Here is a 16,021-nt window from a genome sequence, read left to right as displayed (position 1 = left end):
ATGCTTGAAGAAGTGGTAGTTTCTGGCAAGAGTTCAGGTAAATATGGTGGATGAGGCTAAACTTTGTGGCCCAATTTGTTCAACTTTTGAAGCGCTGGTTGTGCAATGTGTGGTTGGGCATTGTCAGGGAGAAGAATTTGGCCCATTCTGTTGACCAAGGCCAACGGTAGGCAATTTTTGGTGCATCTCGTCAACTTGCCGAGCATACTTCTCAGATGTAATCGTTTCACTAGGATTCACAAGGCTATAGTGGGTTAGACAGGCAGGAGACCACCAAAAGTGACCATGACCTTTTTATGGTCCAAGTCTGGCTTTGGGAAGGGCTTTGAAGTTTCTTGTCGTCACCAGCCACTGATCTGGTCATTGCCAGTTGTCATATGAAATCCATTTTCTGTCACGTCATAATCCGATTGAGAAATGGTTTGTTGTTGTTGCACAAGTGAAGACTACACTTCAAAACACGATGCTTTTTTTTTTGCAGTCAGCTCATAAGGCACCCACATTATCGAGCTTTACCACCTATCAAATCTGCTTCAAATGCTTAGCAACTGTAGAAAGGTTGACACTTGAGTTCATTGGCAACTTCTCATGTAGTTGTAAGAGGATGAGCTCCGATGATGGCTCTCAGTTGGTCACTGTCAACTTCTGATGGCCAGCCAACACACTCCTCATTGTCAAGGCTCTCGTCTCCTTTACAAAACTTCTTGAATGGCTACTGCACTGTATGTTTGTTAGCAGTTCCTAGGTCAAATGCGTCACTGATGTTGCTAGTTGTCTCTGCCGATTTATGACTTATTTTGAACTCAAGTAAGAAAATCGCTCAAATCTGCTTTTTGTCTAACATCATTTCCCTAATCTAAAATAAAAGCAAGTAATAAATCATTAACAAAAAGCATAAAGTGAGAAATGTGCATTAAGATGATGTAAAACATAACCTCGGGCTTCCCTGGTGGCTCAGACAGTAAACAATCTGCCTGCAAGGCAGAGATGTGGGTTCAATCCCTGGGTCAGGAAAATTCCCTGAGAAAGGGAATGGCAACCCACTCTAGTATTCTTCCTGGAGAATCCCATGGACAGAGGAGCCTGGCGGGCTATAGCCCATGGGATCCCGAAGAGTCAAACACAACTGAGTGACTAACACTTGCACTTTCAAAACATAACTTCATTTATTTAAGAATTTATTTCAATATCAAATGGCAAAATTCAACAATGCAAAACCACAATTACCTTTGCACCAACCTAAATAAACAGTATCTGCTTACTGAATACAGGCACAGCAAACTCCAAACACCCACAAGGGTTATCAAGTGGAAAGCAGAAACACTGATGGGATTCAGACCACGAAACCTTGCTGGCGTCACCACTGTCTGTTCCCATCTGTGAGGCAGTCCTCACCGCTATCTGACAACTTTTAACTGTAGTTTTAGGAGAGAGAAAAATAATTTGAGGAGAAAACAGAACTTATTTAGGAAGTGACAGAATGACTTATAGGGTGAACACTGTATTTGACATTCTTAAAAACAATTTTACTCTAAAGCTATGAGGTTATCCTGTCCTGCTTAATAAAATATTGACCTGCTTCTGAGACTGTGTTCTTAGCTGCTGCAGGGGACAGAGGCCTTGCTGTCCTCCTGAGGGTGATGGGAATGGCCACTGCTAAGAGGTGGCGGTGTGCATGCACAGTCACAACTAGGGAGCGCTGGCAGGAGGAGCAGCGAACATCGGAAAACCCACAACCCATGACTCTGACCTGGAGCCGTTCACTCCTGTCTTACTTTTCCAGTATGGCTTTCTCTACCTGCTTGAACTTCTTCAGTTCAACGACTAGTTCCCAGTATCTGAGATACAGCCACATGAGCCTCCCGTTTTGGCGCCTGTTGGTGTTCCAGACGTCACCACAGTGCCTATCATGCTTAAATATGTCAGTGAGGCCAGCTGCCATCTCGAGGTCTGCGGCCACTGGGTCAGTGGACGCGCGGACCAGCAAGCTCTTCTCGAGCTCGAGCCGCCTGCGGCGGGGGAGCACCAGGCTGCAGTAGATGCTCTGTCTCTCGGTGAGCGCGGCCTCGAACTCGCTCAGCAGGAGCCTGGCCCTGCGCTGCCAGTCCTCCTCCTGGCCCAGGCAGTGCAGGTACGCACTCCGCAAGGGCTGCCTCCTCTCCTGCAGGACCTGAGCCCGCTCCTGTTCCAGAAGTTTCTTCTCTTCCACCAACTTGCGCCCCTGAGAGATGAGGGCTTCTCGGTAACTAGTTGTTCTGTTCTGCTCCTTTTCAAGTTCCAGGGACAAGTGTGCCACGGCCCGCCGGCTTTCTGCAATTGTGGCATGGTACCTGGCTTCAAGGTCCTGCTGGAAGGCAACCGTCCTCTGACGGTACGCTTCTCTCTCCTTTTCTATTTCTTTTCTCGACTCCCGAGACCAAATCCAGCCTGACACAAATAAATTGGGGGAGGAAAACACACATAATGAACATCAGAGCTCAAGTGCTATAATCTCTATTTACAGGAAACGTAAAGCAGCTATAGAGCATTTCAATAAATTCTTAAGTCCTGAGACAAACAAAATGATAATAGTTTCTATGAAGCTATGTGGGCTTCCCAGGTGGCTCAAATGGTAAAGAATCCACCTGCCAATGCAGGAGACGCTTGTTTGATTCCTGGGTCGGGAAGATCCCCTAAAGGAGAAAACGGCAACCCACTGCAGTATTCTTGCAGGGATGATCCCATGGACAGAGGAGCCTGGTGGCCTATAGTTCATGAGTCACAAAGAGTCAGACAAGACTGAAGCAACTAAGCACACATACAATATGCAAAGTGCTTCAAATCAGGTAAGGGCTCTCCAAAGAGAAGTACAAGACTGCAGAGACCCCTTCCAGCCTCCTAACGTTTGAGGGCTGAGAAAACCTACCTCTAGCCTAGCACCACGTGCCTATACTCTGGCCACAGGGCCTCGAAAGACCATTGGCAAGGTTTAAAAATGACTATGGGTGAGTATGCTTCACAGTGTTGGCCAGGTTAGTACAGAACTGAAAAAAGTTCAAAGCTGTGCCTGGTCATCACTAATAAACAGGTAAGGCCCAAGATGGCTGCTTATATCCTGCTAGGGGGTCATACAAACAAGAAATCAGAATTTCAGCCTCAAGACACAGCTCCACCATAACCTCAGAAATACAAGACATAAGGTGTGGGCAGCTGGGGTGGGTAATACCCTGCTCTGCTCCACAAACTGACAAGCCAAAGTGAGAAAGAGAGCTGATGACCATGAAGCCTGTAGCCAGCTGGTGCCTGGTTCTGGGTGCTGTCACCAGACCTTCTCTATCCTATGAGTAAGAGTTTTGGTCTTTTCTGATAACAAGACAATAGACAGTGTGATGATTTCACTGGTATAGGATATGCCCCAAGTTCTGAACTGCTGCTTTTGTTATTGAGTCGCTCAGTCATGTCCAACACTTTTTGACTCCATGGACTGAAGCACACCAGGCTTCCCTGTCCTTTACCATCTCTGGAGCTTGCTCAAACTCACATCCACTGAGTCGGTGATGCCATCCAACCATTTCGTCCTCTGTCGTCCCCTTCGCCTCCTACCTTCTATCTTTCCCATCATCGGGGTCTTTTCCAATGAGTCAGCTCTTCGCATCAGATGGCCAAAGGATTGGAGCTTCAGCTTCAGCATCAGTCCTCCAAATGAATTTGAAATCAGGGTTGATTTCCTTAGGATTGACTGGTTTGATCTCCTTGCTGTCCAAGTAACTTTCACAAGGCTTCTCCAACACCACGGTCAAATACATCAGTTCTTTGGTGCTCAGCCTTTTTTATGATACAACTCTCACATCCATACACGACTACTGAAAAACAACAGCGTTGACTATACAGACCTTTGTCAGCAAAGTAATGTCTCTGCTTTTCAATATGCTGTCTAGGTTTGTTGTAGCTTTCTTCCAAGGAGCAAGTGGCTTTTAATTTCATGACTGCAATCACCATATGCAGTGATTTTCAGTTCAGTTCAGTTGCTCAGTTGTGTCGGACTCTTTGTGAGCCCATGGACTGCAGCACACCAGGCTTCCCTTTCCATGACCAACTCCCGGAGTTTACTCAAACACATGTCCATCGAGTCGGTGATGCCATCCAATCATCTCATCCTCTGTTGTCCCCTTCTCCTCCTACCTTCTATCCTTCCCACCATCAGGGTCTTTTCCAATGAATCAGCTCTTAGCAACAGGTCGCCAAACTACTGGAGCTTCAGCTTCAGCATCAGTCCTTTCAATAAATATTCAGGACTGGTTTCCTTTAGGATTGACTGACTGGATCTCCTTGCAGTCCAAGAGACTCTCAAGAATCTTCTCCAACACCACAGTTCAAAAGCATCAATTCTTCGGTGCTCAGTTTTCTTTATATAAGTCCAACTCTCACATCCATACATGACTACTGGAAAAACCATAGCTTTGACTGGATGAACTTTTGTTGGCAAAGTAATGTCCCAGTTTTTTAACATGCTGTCTAGGTTGGTCATAGCTTTTCTTCCAAGAAGCAAGTGGCTTTTAATTTCACGACCGCAGTCACTGTCTGCAGTGATTTTGGAGCCAAAAAAATAAAGTCTCTCACCGTTTCCATACTTTCTCCATCATTTTGCCATGAAATGATGGGACTGGATGCCATGATCTGAGTTTTCTGAATGTTGAGTTTTCAGCCAGCTTTTCCACTCTCCTCTTTCACTTTCATCAAGAGGCTCTTTAGGTCTTCTTCACTTTCTGCCATAAGGGTGGTGTCATCTGCATATCTGAGGTTATTGATATTTCCCCTGGCAACCTGATTCCAGCTTATGCTTCATCCAGCCTGGCATTTCCCATGATGTACTCTGCATATAAGTTAAGTAAGCAGGGTGACAATATATACAGGCTTGACATACTCCTTTCCCAACTTGGAACCAATCTGTTGTTCCATGTCCGGTTTTAACTGTTGCTTTCCGACCTGCATACAGATTTCTCAGAAGACAGGTCAGGTGGTCTGGTATTCCCATTTCTTGAAGAATTTTCCAGTTTGTTGTGATCTACACAAAGGCTTTGGCATAATCAATAAAGCAGAAGTAGATGTTTTTCTGGAACTCTTCCTTTTTCAATGATCCAGCAGATGTTGGCAATTTGATCTCTGGTTCCTCTGCCTTTTTTTTTTTTTTTTCCTCTGCCTTTTCTAAATCCAGCTTGAATATCTGGAAGTTCACGGTTCACATATAGTTGAAGCCTGGCTTGGAGAATTTTGAGTATTACTCTACTAGCGTGTGAGATGAGTGCAACTCTGTGCTAGTTTGAACATTCTTTGTCAGTGGAATGAAAACTGACCTCTTTCAGTCCTGTGGCCACTGCTAAGTTTTCCAAATTTGCCAGTATATTGACAGCACCACCTTAATAACATCATCTTTTAGGATTTGAAAGAGTTCAACTGGAATTCCATCACCTCCACTAGCTTTATTCATAGTGATGCTTCCTAAGGCCCACTTGACTTCACATTCCAGTATGTCTGGCTCTAGGTGAGTGATCACACCGTCATGGTTATCTGGGTCATTAAGATCTTTTTCATATAGTTCTTCTGTATATTCTTGCTACCTCTTCTTAATATCTTCTGCTTCTGTTAAATCCATACCATTTCTATCCTTTATTGGGCCCATCTTTGCATAAAATGTTCCCTTGGTATTTCTGATTTTCTTGAAGAGATCTCTGGCCTTTCCCATTCTATTGTTTTCCTCTGTTTCTTTGCATTGATCACTGAGGAAGGCTTTCTAATCTCTCCTCACTATTCTTTGAAACTCTGCATTCAAATGGGAATATCTTTCTTTTTCTCCTTTGCCTTTAGCTTCTCTACTTTTCTCAGCTATTTGTAAGGCCTCTTCAGACAACCATTTTGCCTTTTTGCATTTCTTTTTCTTGGGGATGGCCTTGATCACTGCCTCCTGTACAATGTCACAAACCTCTGTCCATAGTTCTTCTGCCCTCTGTCTATCAGATCTAATCCCTTGAATCTGTTTGTTACTTCCACTGTATAACTGTAAGGGATTTGATTTAGGTTACACCTGAATGGTCTAGTGGTTTTCCCTACTTTCTTCAATTTAAGTCTAAATTTGGCAATAAGGTGTTCATGATCTGAGCCCGGTCAGCTCCCAGTCTTGTTTTTGCTGACTGGATAGAGCTTCCCCATCTTTGGCAGCAATAAATACAATCATTCTGATTTTGGTATTGACCATCTGGTCCATGTGTACAGGGTCTTCTCTTGTGTTGTTGGAAGAGGGTGTTTGCCATGACTAGTACGTTCTCTTGGCAAAACTGTGAGCCTTTGCTCTACTTCATTTTGTACTCCAAGGCCAAATTTGCCTGTTACTCCAGGTATCTCTTTGACTTCCTACTTCTGCTTTCCAGTCCCCTATACTGAAGAGGACATCTTTTAGGGTGTTAGCTCTAGAAGGTCTTGTAGGTCTTCATAGAACTGTTCAACTTCAGCTCCTTCAGCATTACTGGTCAGGACATAGACTTGTATTACTGTGATACTGAATGGTTTGCCTTGGAAATGAACAGAGATCATTCTGTCATTTTGAGACTGCACCCAAGAACTGCATTTCAGACTCTTCTGTTGACTATGATGGCTACTCCATCTCTTCTAAGGGATTCTTGCCCACAGTAGTAGATATAATGGTCATGTGAGTTGCTATGTAGAAACTCACTAGTCTGCCCTCTTGTAAAACCTTACTTAACACTCAGAAAGGCTGCCTGCTCCCTGTAGTTAGAGCAATGAACTTGGTGAGTGAAGTGGAAAGCTTAAAATTACAGCTACTATGTAGTTAGTTTTTTAAATTAGTTTTTTAATTTCTTTTTTAACTGAAGGATAATTGCTTTACAATTAATTCATTTTGAGGCTGGGAAAGGCCCTATGGTGACCTTCATTTTCCATTTGTTTTTTCAGACTCTTCTCTAGCTTTTATAGCTTTTTATAGTAATCCTTACTTTCAAAGTTCCTGCTTTCTGTCCCTGAGAAGGGTTGAGGAATATTATATTTCCTTCTTTTTGGTTATCTTGCTTAAGTAATGCAATCAGAGAAAAATTTTAATTCTGCATTCTTATATTCTCCAAAAAAGTGTTATTACAAGATTAAGAAATTATATCAAACAGATGGGTGTTAAGTGGCCTGAGCATAGTCTAAAGGTAAAGGCAGACAAAGGAAGTTGATAAATGCTACTCTTGTCTGTCAGGAAGCATTTAACAAGAGGCTTCCTGTGTGTTGTTTTGGATCTGTCAGGAATCCTCTGGCCCTTATTGATTCCTGAATATTCAGGAATTAAGAGGAGAGGCATGCCTTTCCCGGGGCTGAGGAATCCAGGCATTTCTCATTACACTGATAAGTACCCTCTTCCTTTTTATGAGCCAAATGGTAAGGGGTGATTGTTTGCAACTCTCTCTTTGATAGGGATCATCTTATGTTTTTTAAGTCTGGAATTTTAATCTTTGTCTTTGCTGAGAATAACCACCTTGTAAGACAGTATATATGCCCACGCCATGTTCATTAAAACACCTTTGCTCCATCAGAGCTTTGGTCCCCGTGTCTTTCTTTCTTTTCTCTCTATTTCTGGCTAATTCCTTGGAGCACCAAGGCCCGCTGAGCTCACTTTCTTGCCCGGGCTTCTAAGACCCTCTCGAGAAGGCGCACTGTGCCTTCACCCACTTGAGAGGGCGCCTGGTGCCTACGTGCAGCAGCGTGAGCCCTAAGAACAGGACTCTATTGGCTTTCCGTGTAAACCAGGGGATATCAGCCTCTTTCTCTTACTCTCCGGACCACAAGGTTCCGGTCCATTAAAGGACCAACACTTGTCAGCCTCCCCTTTGTCTACTCAATCCCGTTGGCCTGAGAAATCCAGGCACATAAGTCACTCCATGAAAAGTATGCTTGCTCACTTTGGCAGCTCATATACTAAAAATTTAAAAAAAAAAACCTGGAACGACACAGAGAAGATTAGCATGGTGCCTGCGCAAGGAAGACATGCAAATTGGCCAAGTGTTCCATATTATTAAAAAAAAAAAAACCTACCCCACAACAGGCAGCGCTTTCCCCAGTTTCTCAGATTCCTGAGAGAGACCCAGAACCACGGGGTACGCCTCAGGGAGCACGACGTGCCACCGCACGCTCGTCTCTCTGGCCTGACCAGCTACAGACCACTGCTTCTTGAGGGTCGGGGAGCCACCCTCATCATGAGACAGTTCTAACAGAAAGCGTAAAGGAACAGACAAAATCTGGACCTGAAACAAAGGCCTCAGTAGACCCTGGACTATGGAGTGTGAAGGCCCCCAGAGGGTGATTATTAAAACCTAGACTGGAACATCCCCGTAGATAGCAGTAACCAAATGAGAGGCCACAGCTGACATCTGGAGCCATCTAATAAAAACTGGTGGTGGAGAAGGAATGGGAGAAGCCTTCTCAGCTAAGCTAAAAACCATAGCTTTGACTAAACAGACCTTTGTCAGCAAAGCGATGTCCCTGGTTTTCAATACACTGAAAGTTTGTCACAGCTGAAAAGACACTTGCTCCTTGGAAGAAAGCTGTGATAAACCTAAGCTAAATAAGGGAAAGAAAAACCTTGCAACACAGATGAATGGGTGTAGCAGTCATTTGATATCATTGAGATAGCTACTCAATCCTTTGAGGGAAAAAAAAACTTTTTTTCTGGCCTTAGAACAAAAAACTCAACATTCAAAAAACTAAGATAATGGCATCTGGTCCCATCACTTCATGGCAAACAGATGGAGGAAAAAAAATGGAAACAGTGACAGACTTTATTTTCTTGAGCTCCAAAATCACTATGGACAGTGACTCTAGCCATCAAATTAAAAGATGCTTGTTTCTTGGAAGAAAAGCTATGACAAACCTAGACAGTGTATTAAAAGCAGAGACATCACTTAACCAACAAAGGTCTGTGTAGTCCAAGTTATGGTTTTTCCAGTAGTCATTTATGGATGTGACCAAACAGAAGATGAACCGTAAAGAAGGCTGAGCACTGAAGAATTGACTCCTTCAAACTGTGGTGCTGGAGAAGACTCTTGAGAGTCCTTTGGACTGCAAGAAAACCAAACCAGTCCATTCTAAAGGATATCAGTCCTGAATATTCATTGGAAGTACTGATGCTGAAGCTGAAGCTCCAATCCTTTGGCCACCTGATGCGAAGAACTGACTCACTGGGAAAGACGTTGATGCTGGGCAATATTGAAGGCAGGAGGAGGAGGCGACAGAGGATGAGATGATTGGATGGCATCACCGACTCAGTGGACATGAGTTTGAGGAAATACTGGGAGATACTGAAGGACAGGGAAGCCTGGTGTGCTGCAGTCCATGGGGTCACAAAGAGCTGGACATGACTAAGCGACTAAACAACCACCATAAAACTGATGGGTTTTACATTGTAGTACCTGACTCTGAGCCACAGTTAACTTCTGGTCTTGTTTTTGCTAAGCAACTGAACAACAACAACAAACTGACTCAGGGCTGAAAATCTGAAATAAGAACCATGAGGTCTCTGTGTTTTCGTGTGGGAGATGTATGGTATTACCAAAATTAATTTATAAAAGAGCTCTGCTTAATTGACTTAATTGTTTATACTGGAGAATGAAATGGCAACCCACTCCAGTATTCTTGCCTGGTGAATTCCATGGACAGAGGAGCCTGGCAGGTTACAGTTCATGGGGTTACAAAGAGTCAGACACAACTGAGTGATTAAGCACAAGTGCTTGTACTGGCCCAAAAGAATTTTGGGTTCATGTGATCTAGGAAATATTCAACATTAAATTAATATCTGGTATTGAAGGTGACTTGTCTGTAGGTTTGACTAATACAGACATGTCTTTAGAATCATCACTGTTAAGTACAGCATTTCTGTTATACTTAGGTTTATTAAAGGTCAAATAAGATCTTATTATACGTTGCAAATCTGTCATCAATAAAAATAACCTGAAGTGGAAAAAGAAAAAAAAACTTAAAAGGAAAGTAGAATATATGTTTTCAGTAAAAGAATGTGTAAAGAATGAGAAGAAAATACTGGAAAAGAAAGTTCTACATGATCAAGATTTTCTAAGACTGGGATTAAATTTAGTTGGGTAAATGGCTCTTGTTAGGAGTAGGCTGGGGCAAGACTGGATTTGGCTTCTTCGAAGTTTTCTTGAAATGCTGCTTTTAATGACAGTATGAGTTTTCTAGCGGCAGAAAGTGAAGAGGAACTAAAGAGCCTCTTGATGTGGGTAAAAGAGGAAAGGGAAAAAGCTAGCTTAAAACTCAACGTTCAAAAAACTAAGATCATGGCATCTGGTCCCATCACTTCATAGCAAATAGATGGGGAAAAAGGGGACACAGTGACAAATTTTTTTTCTTGGGCTCCAAAAATCACTGTGGATGGGGACTGCAGCCATGAAATTAAAAGACACCCGCTCCTTGGAAGGAAAGCTATGACAAACCTAGATAGCATATTAAAAAGCAGAGATGTCATTTGGTCAACAAAATGTTCATATAGTCAAAGCTATGGTTTTTCATGTAGTCACTTAGGAATGTGGGAGTTGAACAATAAAGAAGGCTGAGCACTTAAGAATTGATGCTTTTGAACTGTGGTGTTCGAGAAGACTCCTGAGAGTCCCTTGGACTGCAAGGAGATCAAACCAGTCCATCCTAAAGGAAATCAACCCTGAATATTCTTTGGAAGGACTGATGCTGAAGCTCCAACACTTTGGCCACTTGATGTGAAGAGCCAGCTCATTGGAAAAGACCCTGATGCTGGGAAAGACTGAAGGCAGGAGGAGAAAGGGGCTACAGAAGATGAGATGGTTGGATGGCACCACCAACTCAATGGACTTAAGTTTGAGCAAGCTCCAGAAGATGGTGAAGGACAGGGAAACCTGGCACATTACAGTTCATGGGATCACAAATAGTCAGACACAACTTAGCAACTGAACAACATATCTAAAAAAGGACTAAATCCGTTCATGGTGATATAAGCTCCTGTGACTAGCAGAAAACCTTTTGTAAAATGAGTGCTTGACTGCATTCAACTTCCCCTTCACAAAAATCTTATATATCGACCTTCCTCCACTTCCTCTGTGGAGCTCTCTCTGAGTTATCTGAGGTGCTGCCTCCCAGGCTGCAGTCCTCATTTTGCCCCAAACAAAACTTAACTCTCAACTCTCACCTTGTGCATCTTTTTTTTAGTCAACAAGTCTTTTGTCATTTATAGATAGTTATTTTTGTAGTGTGATATAATAAAAAGTGCTTCATCATCAAGAAGAGTCTCAAGAAGGTTGTGGAAGCTGTACAACAGCTCCACATCAAGCTGACAGCTATGTGAGGATTCCAGCCCAAACCAACTGCAAACAAGGAGCCATCCTGCCCCTGGGGCCCTAGACCAGGCATCCAGAGATTTTTACTCCCTGACAGATAAGGTCAATACCCCTCCTCAGCCTTGAAGCCACAGAAATTGGAGCATCACCCCTCTGCTTTCCGTAAGAACATGGGACTAAAATCTGAAGGGAGAATAAAACAGTAGGGAAGACAGCAGGGCACAACTCTTAAAAGAATGACATAGCCATTGGTGTCAGTGATAATGAACCTGCCTGCCAATGAAGGTGACATGGGTTCGATCCCTGGGTCAGGAAGATCCCCTGGAGGAGGGCATGGCAACCCACTCCAGTATTCTTGCCTGGAAAATCCCATGAATAGAGCAGCCTGGTGGGTTATAGTCCATAGGACTGGGAAGAGTAGAACATGAATGAAGCAACTTAGTATGCACACGTTGTTCAGTCACCAAGTGATGTCCGACTCTTTGCGACCCCATGGACTGTAGCATGCCAGGCTCCTGTCCTCCACTATCTCCTAGAGTTTGCTCAAAATCATGTCCACTGAGTTGGTGATGCTATCTAACCATCTTATCCTGTGATGTCCCCTTCTCCTTTTGCCTTCAGTCTTTCCCAGCACCAGAGTCTCTTCCAATGAGTTGGCTCTTCCCATCAGGTGGCCAAAGTACTGGAGCTTCAGCTTCAGCACCAATCCCTCCAATGAATATTCAGAGTTGATTTCTTTTAGGGTTGATTGGTTTGATCTCCCTGCCACTGGTTAGAATCAATTAGGTCCAAGATGGCAGGATCCACTGCCAGTGGACCTTAAGCCTCATTATATGCTCACTGTAAGACATCAGCATGCTAAATTACACAATGACCAGCTCTAGAACAGTTCTAAAGCCAACCATGAAAGGTCAAAAAGTAGGCTGTGGCCCATTCCTAGAAATCCCTGCTCCCATACCCAAATAATTAGAATAATCTTCCCACTCATTAGACTATGAAATTACCCAGCCCATAAAAGCTAACCACCCCACATTTCAGGGTCTCTGCCTTCTGAGATGGACCATATTCTGTGGAGTGTGTCTCTTTCTAAATAAATCCACTTCCTACTAATTAAAAAAAAAAAGGTCTCTTTGGCATAAGGATTATATCAACTGGTTATTTCCTAAGAAACAGCAGACATGGAAGAAATTTTGAAAACCAAGTAGGAGCTACCCGTTCATAAGAAACACCTCGGGCTTCCCTGGTGGCTCAGCAGTAAAGAATTCACCTGCCAATGCAGGAGACGCAGGTTTGATCCTTGGACCAGGAAGATCCCCTGGAGAAGGAAATGGCAACCTACTGTAGTATTTTTACCTGGGAAATCTCACGGACAGAGGAGCCTGGAAGGCTACCATCCACGGGGCTGCAAAGAGTTGGAAACAACTTAAGAGACTAAACAGCAACACAAGAAACACTTATATTTACAAGGGAAGTCTCTAGTTGTAAGGGTGTCTCCCTGGTTGTACCAGGAACAGGTTAACCAAATTGCTTGAAAGTTATCAAATGAAAAGGCTACAACCTAAATCTGCACAAGAACCTTACCCTCAATTACTGTGCTTTTCCTGTTCTTCTCTGATAACTAACTCTCCCCACCCCCAATATCCTCTTTTGTCTTTAGCTGAGGATGGTATTTAAGGTGAGAGCTTATGCCATTTTGGTGAGTTACTCAGTTTTCCTGGCTCTATCCAATGTTGTTGTTATTGTATGTGTGCTCCGTTGTGTCCAACTCCTTGCCACTCCATGAACCGTATCCCACCAGGCAACTCTGTCCATGGAATTTCCCAGGCAAGAACACTGGAGTGGGTTGCCATGCCCTCCTCCAGGGGGTCTTCCCAACCCGGGTACTGAGCCCACATCTCTCATGTCTGTGCACAGGCAGACAGCAGAGTCTTTACCAATAAGCCACCTAGGAAACCCCAGCTCTCTCCAATGGGTAGATGTTAGGAACTTTGGTTTTATTTTCTCCTGTTAATCTAACTCTTAGCAATTTAATTCTTAGACCAGTCAGAAAAACCTAAAAGGGTAAAGTGTCTTCCTCAATCAACAATGACAAAACATAAAACCAACTCCTAACCATCAAGAAATTCATCAGGGATTGAATTGGCCAAAAAGTTCGTTCAAATTTCAAACTCAAACAAACTTTTTGGCCACCCCAATAGTCAGGATAAAAACTAAGAGCTGGAAAAATCACAACTGACCAGTGACTGGTAGTTTCCCTCAAGTGGTACAAAGTTGATTCAATGTAGAGAGAATTTCTAGTCAGCCTGAACAGAGGTTTCAGGGATGAAGTCTTCCAAAGACTGATATCCTAAACATTACACAGACATCCAAAACCGGTTTTCTTTCATGCCTACTTTATTCTTCCTCATTAGCGCTTATGAGGGCAACTGAAGCAAGGGAGACCCCTTCAGAGCAACGAAGCTTTGAAAAGAACTAACAGTTACTAAATCACTCCACATAAAACACCTCTATCTTGTCTTATTTAACCCTCGCATTGCACTAAGATAATTACGATGTCAGAGAAACTGAGGCTCAGAGGGTTAACCCATTTGACCAGGACACACAGTACCTGTCTGTGTAAACAAAGACTGGTGCCTGCCATTTATGATTAAGTCATTAGCCACTGTAGTCAGTGACCTACACGTTCACCCTGAAAGGCTTTCAGGGTGAATGCACTCTGTCTTGGATACATGAGACCCTAAATAGTTAAGATACATATTTATGGAAGAATTTTAATGACCCCAGATTCTTGCACCTTCCCATATTAAAATCATTAACTTGAGATACCTGGCTTTTCTTTTATGACAAGGAGTAATCTTTCACCAAGATGTAGCCTGACCACATGTATTCCCTGGCTCCTCCTCTACCTCTGCAGAGCAGGTCCTAACAGGTATCTGAAAGGCTCTCTCCTGGGTTATAGGGCTTCCCAGGTGGCTCAGTGCTAAAGAATCCATCTGCCAATGCAGGAGACACGGGTTCGATCCCTGGGTTGGGAAGATCCCCTGGATAAGGAAGTGACAACCCACTCCAATATTCTCACCTGGAAAATCCCATGGACAGAGGAGCCTGGCGGGCTACAAACCATGGGGTCACAAACTGAGTGCACACACGCACACATCCTGGGCTATAGTCTTCACAGCTCGCACACTGTGCATTTTTTCCCCAGTCAACATTTGTTAGGTTTCAAAGCCCAAGATCTCTGGGCTCCACACTCTCAGCCCAGAAAACAAGTTAGGAGAATCACGACTTACGAAAAGCAGCTAGTCCCAGCATTGGAACCAACAGGGCATAATTCCATCTGCTTCCATCACCTCCATCAGCCCTGGAATTGGGCCGGATATTCCAATTTGGGGGGTCATTTAAGTTATTCATGGAGATACACCTTGAAGCAAATAACAATATCGTTAACCACACAATGGAACAAAATACACTGCTCACAATGTATCATCCACAGGGGACCTGGTTTGATTCCTGGGTCCTGAAGATCCCTTAGGGAAGGGATTCGAGTATTCTTGGGCTTCCCTGATGGCTCAGTCGGTAAAGAATCCACCTGCAATGCGGGAGACCTGGGTTCGATCCGTGGGTTGGAAGATCCCCTGGAGGAAGGCATTACAACCCACTCCAGTCTTCTTGCCTGGAGAATCCCCATGGAGAGATGAGCCTGGCGAGCTACAGTCCATGGGGTCACAAAAAATCCGACACGACTGAGCGACTAAACACAGCATGTGGTCCATGTGAGTCCTTTTTTCTTTTTTTCTCTCTTAAAAAACTGTTCAGATCTAGGTAGGTGCTGCACAGCAGGGAGCCTTATGAGATTAAAAGAAATAAATAAGACCTCAGACAAAAGCAACTCGCAAATCGTAGAGGAGCGTGATGTGTCTCAAAAAACTGAAATACAAATAGAAGGAGATGAATATAGACAAAAAAAAAAAAAAAACCCTCAATTCAGCATCAAAGACTCTTCATACGATTTCCAATAAATACTTGCTTAACACCTAAAGGTATAAAATCCTAATTGGCAATAAAGAAATGGCACACACACAAAAAGCTCAGTAGTTAATGTGAAGGAGCTTGTGGCCAGCACAATAAAAAAATGTCAGAGATCTGAAGTACGGAAGCTCACGACCCTCAAAGCGCAGGGCTGGGAGGGGCACTCCGCCCCCGACCCCACAAACTTCAGGGCCTGAGCTCCGCTTCGGACAAGCGCGCTCCAGAGGGTGCCCGCGCGCCCGCCGCCACGGGACACGCAGAGGATCCCGAACCGCCCGGGCGCCCTGCAGGTGACCCCGGAACGCTGGTCGAAGCGGGCGGCCCGCCATCAAACTGCCCGATACCGGAACTCCCACTCCGTCCCCGACAGAAAGCGGGACGGGCACCCCGGTACCGCCTCACAAAACTGCCGTAATCTCCAGAAAAACCCAACATTGTCTAGATATAAGGAGAAATCGGGAAAGCCCGAAAAGACTCCAAAACGCCAACTTACCTCCGGCCGGGAACTCGCCGACCAGGTGCCCTGAGCGCCCCCGCCCGCCAGCCCTTCTGCGCAGGCGCGGCGCTGCCCAGTCTCTCCCCCGCCCCCGGGCGCGGCGACGTAAGACCCCCCCCCCCCGAGCTCGGGGACGTAAGACCCTGAG

At 44.3% G+C, this 16,021-nt stretch overlaps 1 protein-coding gene and 1 pseudogene across 2 annotated transcripts; one reads left to right on the top strand and one right to left on the bottom strand.

Moving 5' to 3' along the window:
• Positions 1-1,141: 1,141 nt before the first annotated feature.
• Positions 1,142-15,945, bottom strand: CCDC127 (coiled-coil domain containing 127). 2 transcript variants are annotated; one of them, XM_061129407.1, is made up of 3 exons: positions 15,871-15,945; positions 14,639-15,275; positions 1,142-2,427 (listed from the first exon to the last, which is right to left on the bottom strand). In XM_061129407.1, exons 2-3 carry the CDS (start codon positions 14,757-14,759, stop codon positions 1,772-1,774), a joined length of 777 nt encoding a protein of 258 aa, XP_060985390.1. In that variant the 5' UTR covers positions 14,760-15,275; positions 15,871-15,945; the 3' UTR covers positions 1,142-1,771. The 2 variants fall into 2 exon arrangements, with proteins under 2 accessions (XP_060985390.1, XP_060985389.1); XM_061129406.1 differs by having other exon boundaries at positions 14,826-15,275.
• On the top strand, positions 7,949-8,046 carry LOC133046933 (U6 spliceosomal RNA; annotated as a pseudogene).
• Positions 15,946-16,021: the final 76 nt, after the last annotated feature.

The sequence above is a fragment of the Dama dama genome, chromosome 25 (genome assembly GCF_033118175.1).
Source record: "Dama dama isolate Ldn47 chromosome 25, ASM3311817v1, whole genome shotgun sequence".
Lineage (NCBI taxonomy): Eukaryota > Metazoa > Chordata > Mammalia > Artiodactyla > Cervidae > Dama > Dama dama.
This window is presented reverse-complemented; position numbering and strand designations above follow the sequence as displayed.

Bases quoted from the DNA above. Each gene is read 5' to 3' on its own strand.
- CCDC127 (XM_061129406.1), bottom strand. From the start codon at position 15,036: ATGGGGATTCTCCAGGCAAGAAGACTGGAGTGGGTTGTAATGCCTTCC. The intron at 2,428-14,825 runs GTGAGCAGTGTA...TATTTGTGTCAG, and splicing joins TCCCCTGTGGATGATACATT to GCTGGATTTGGTCTCGGGAG.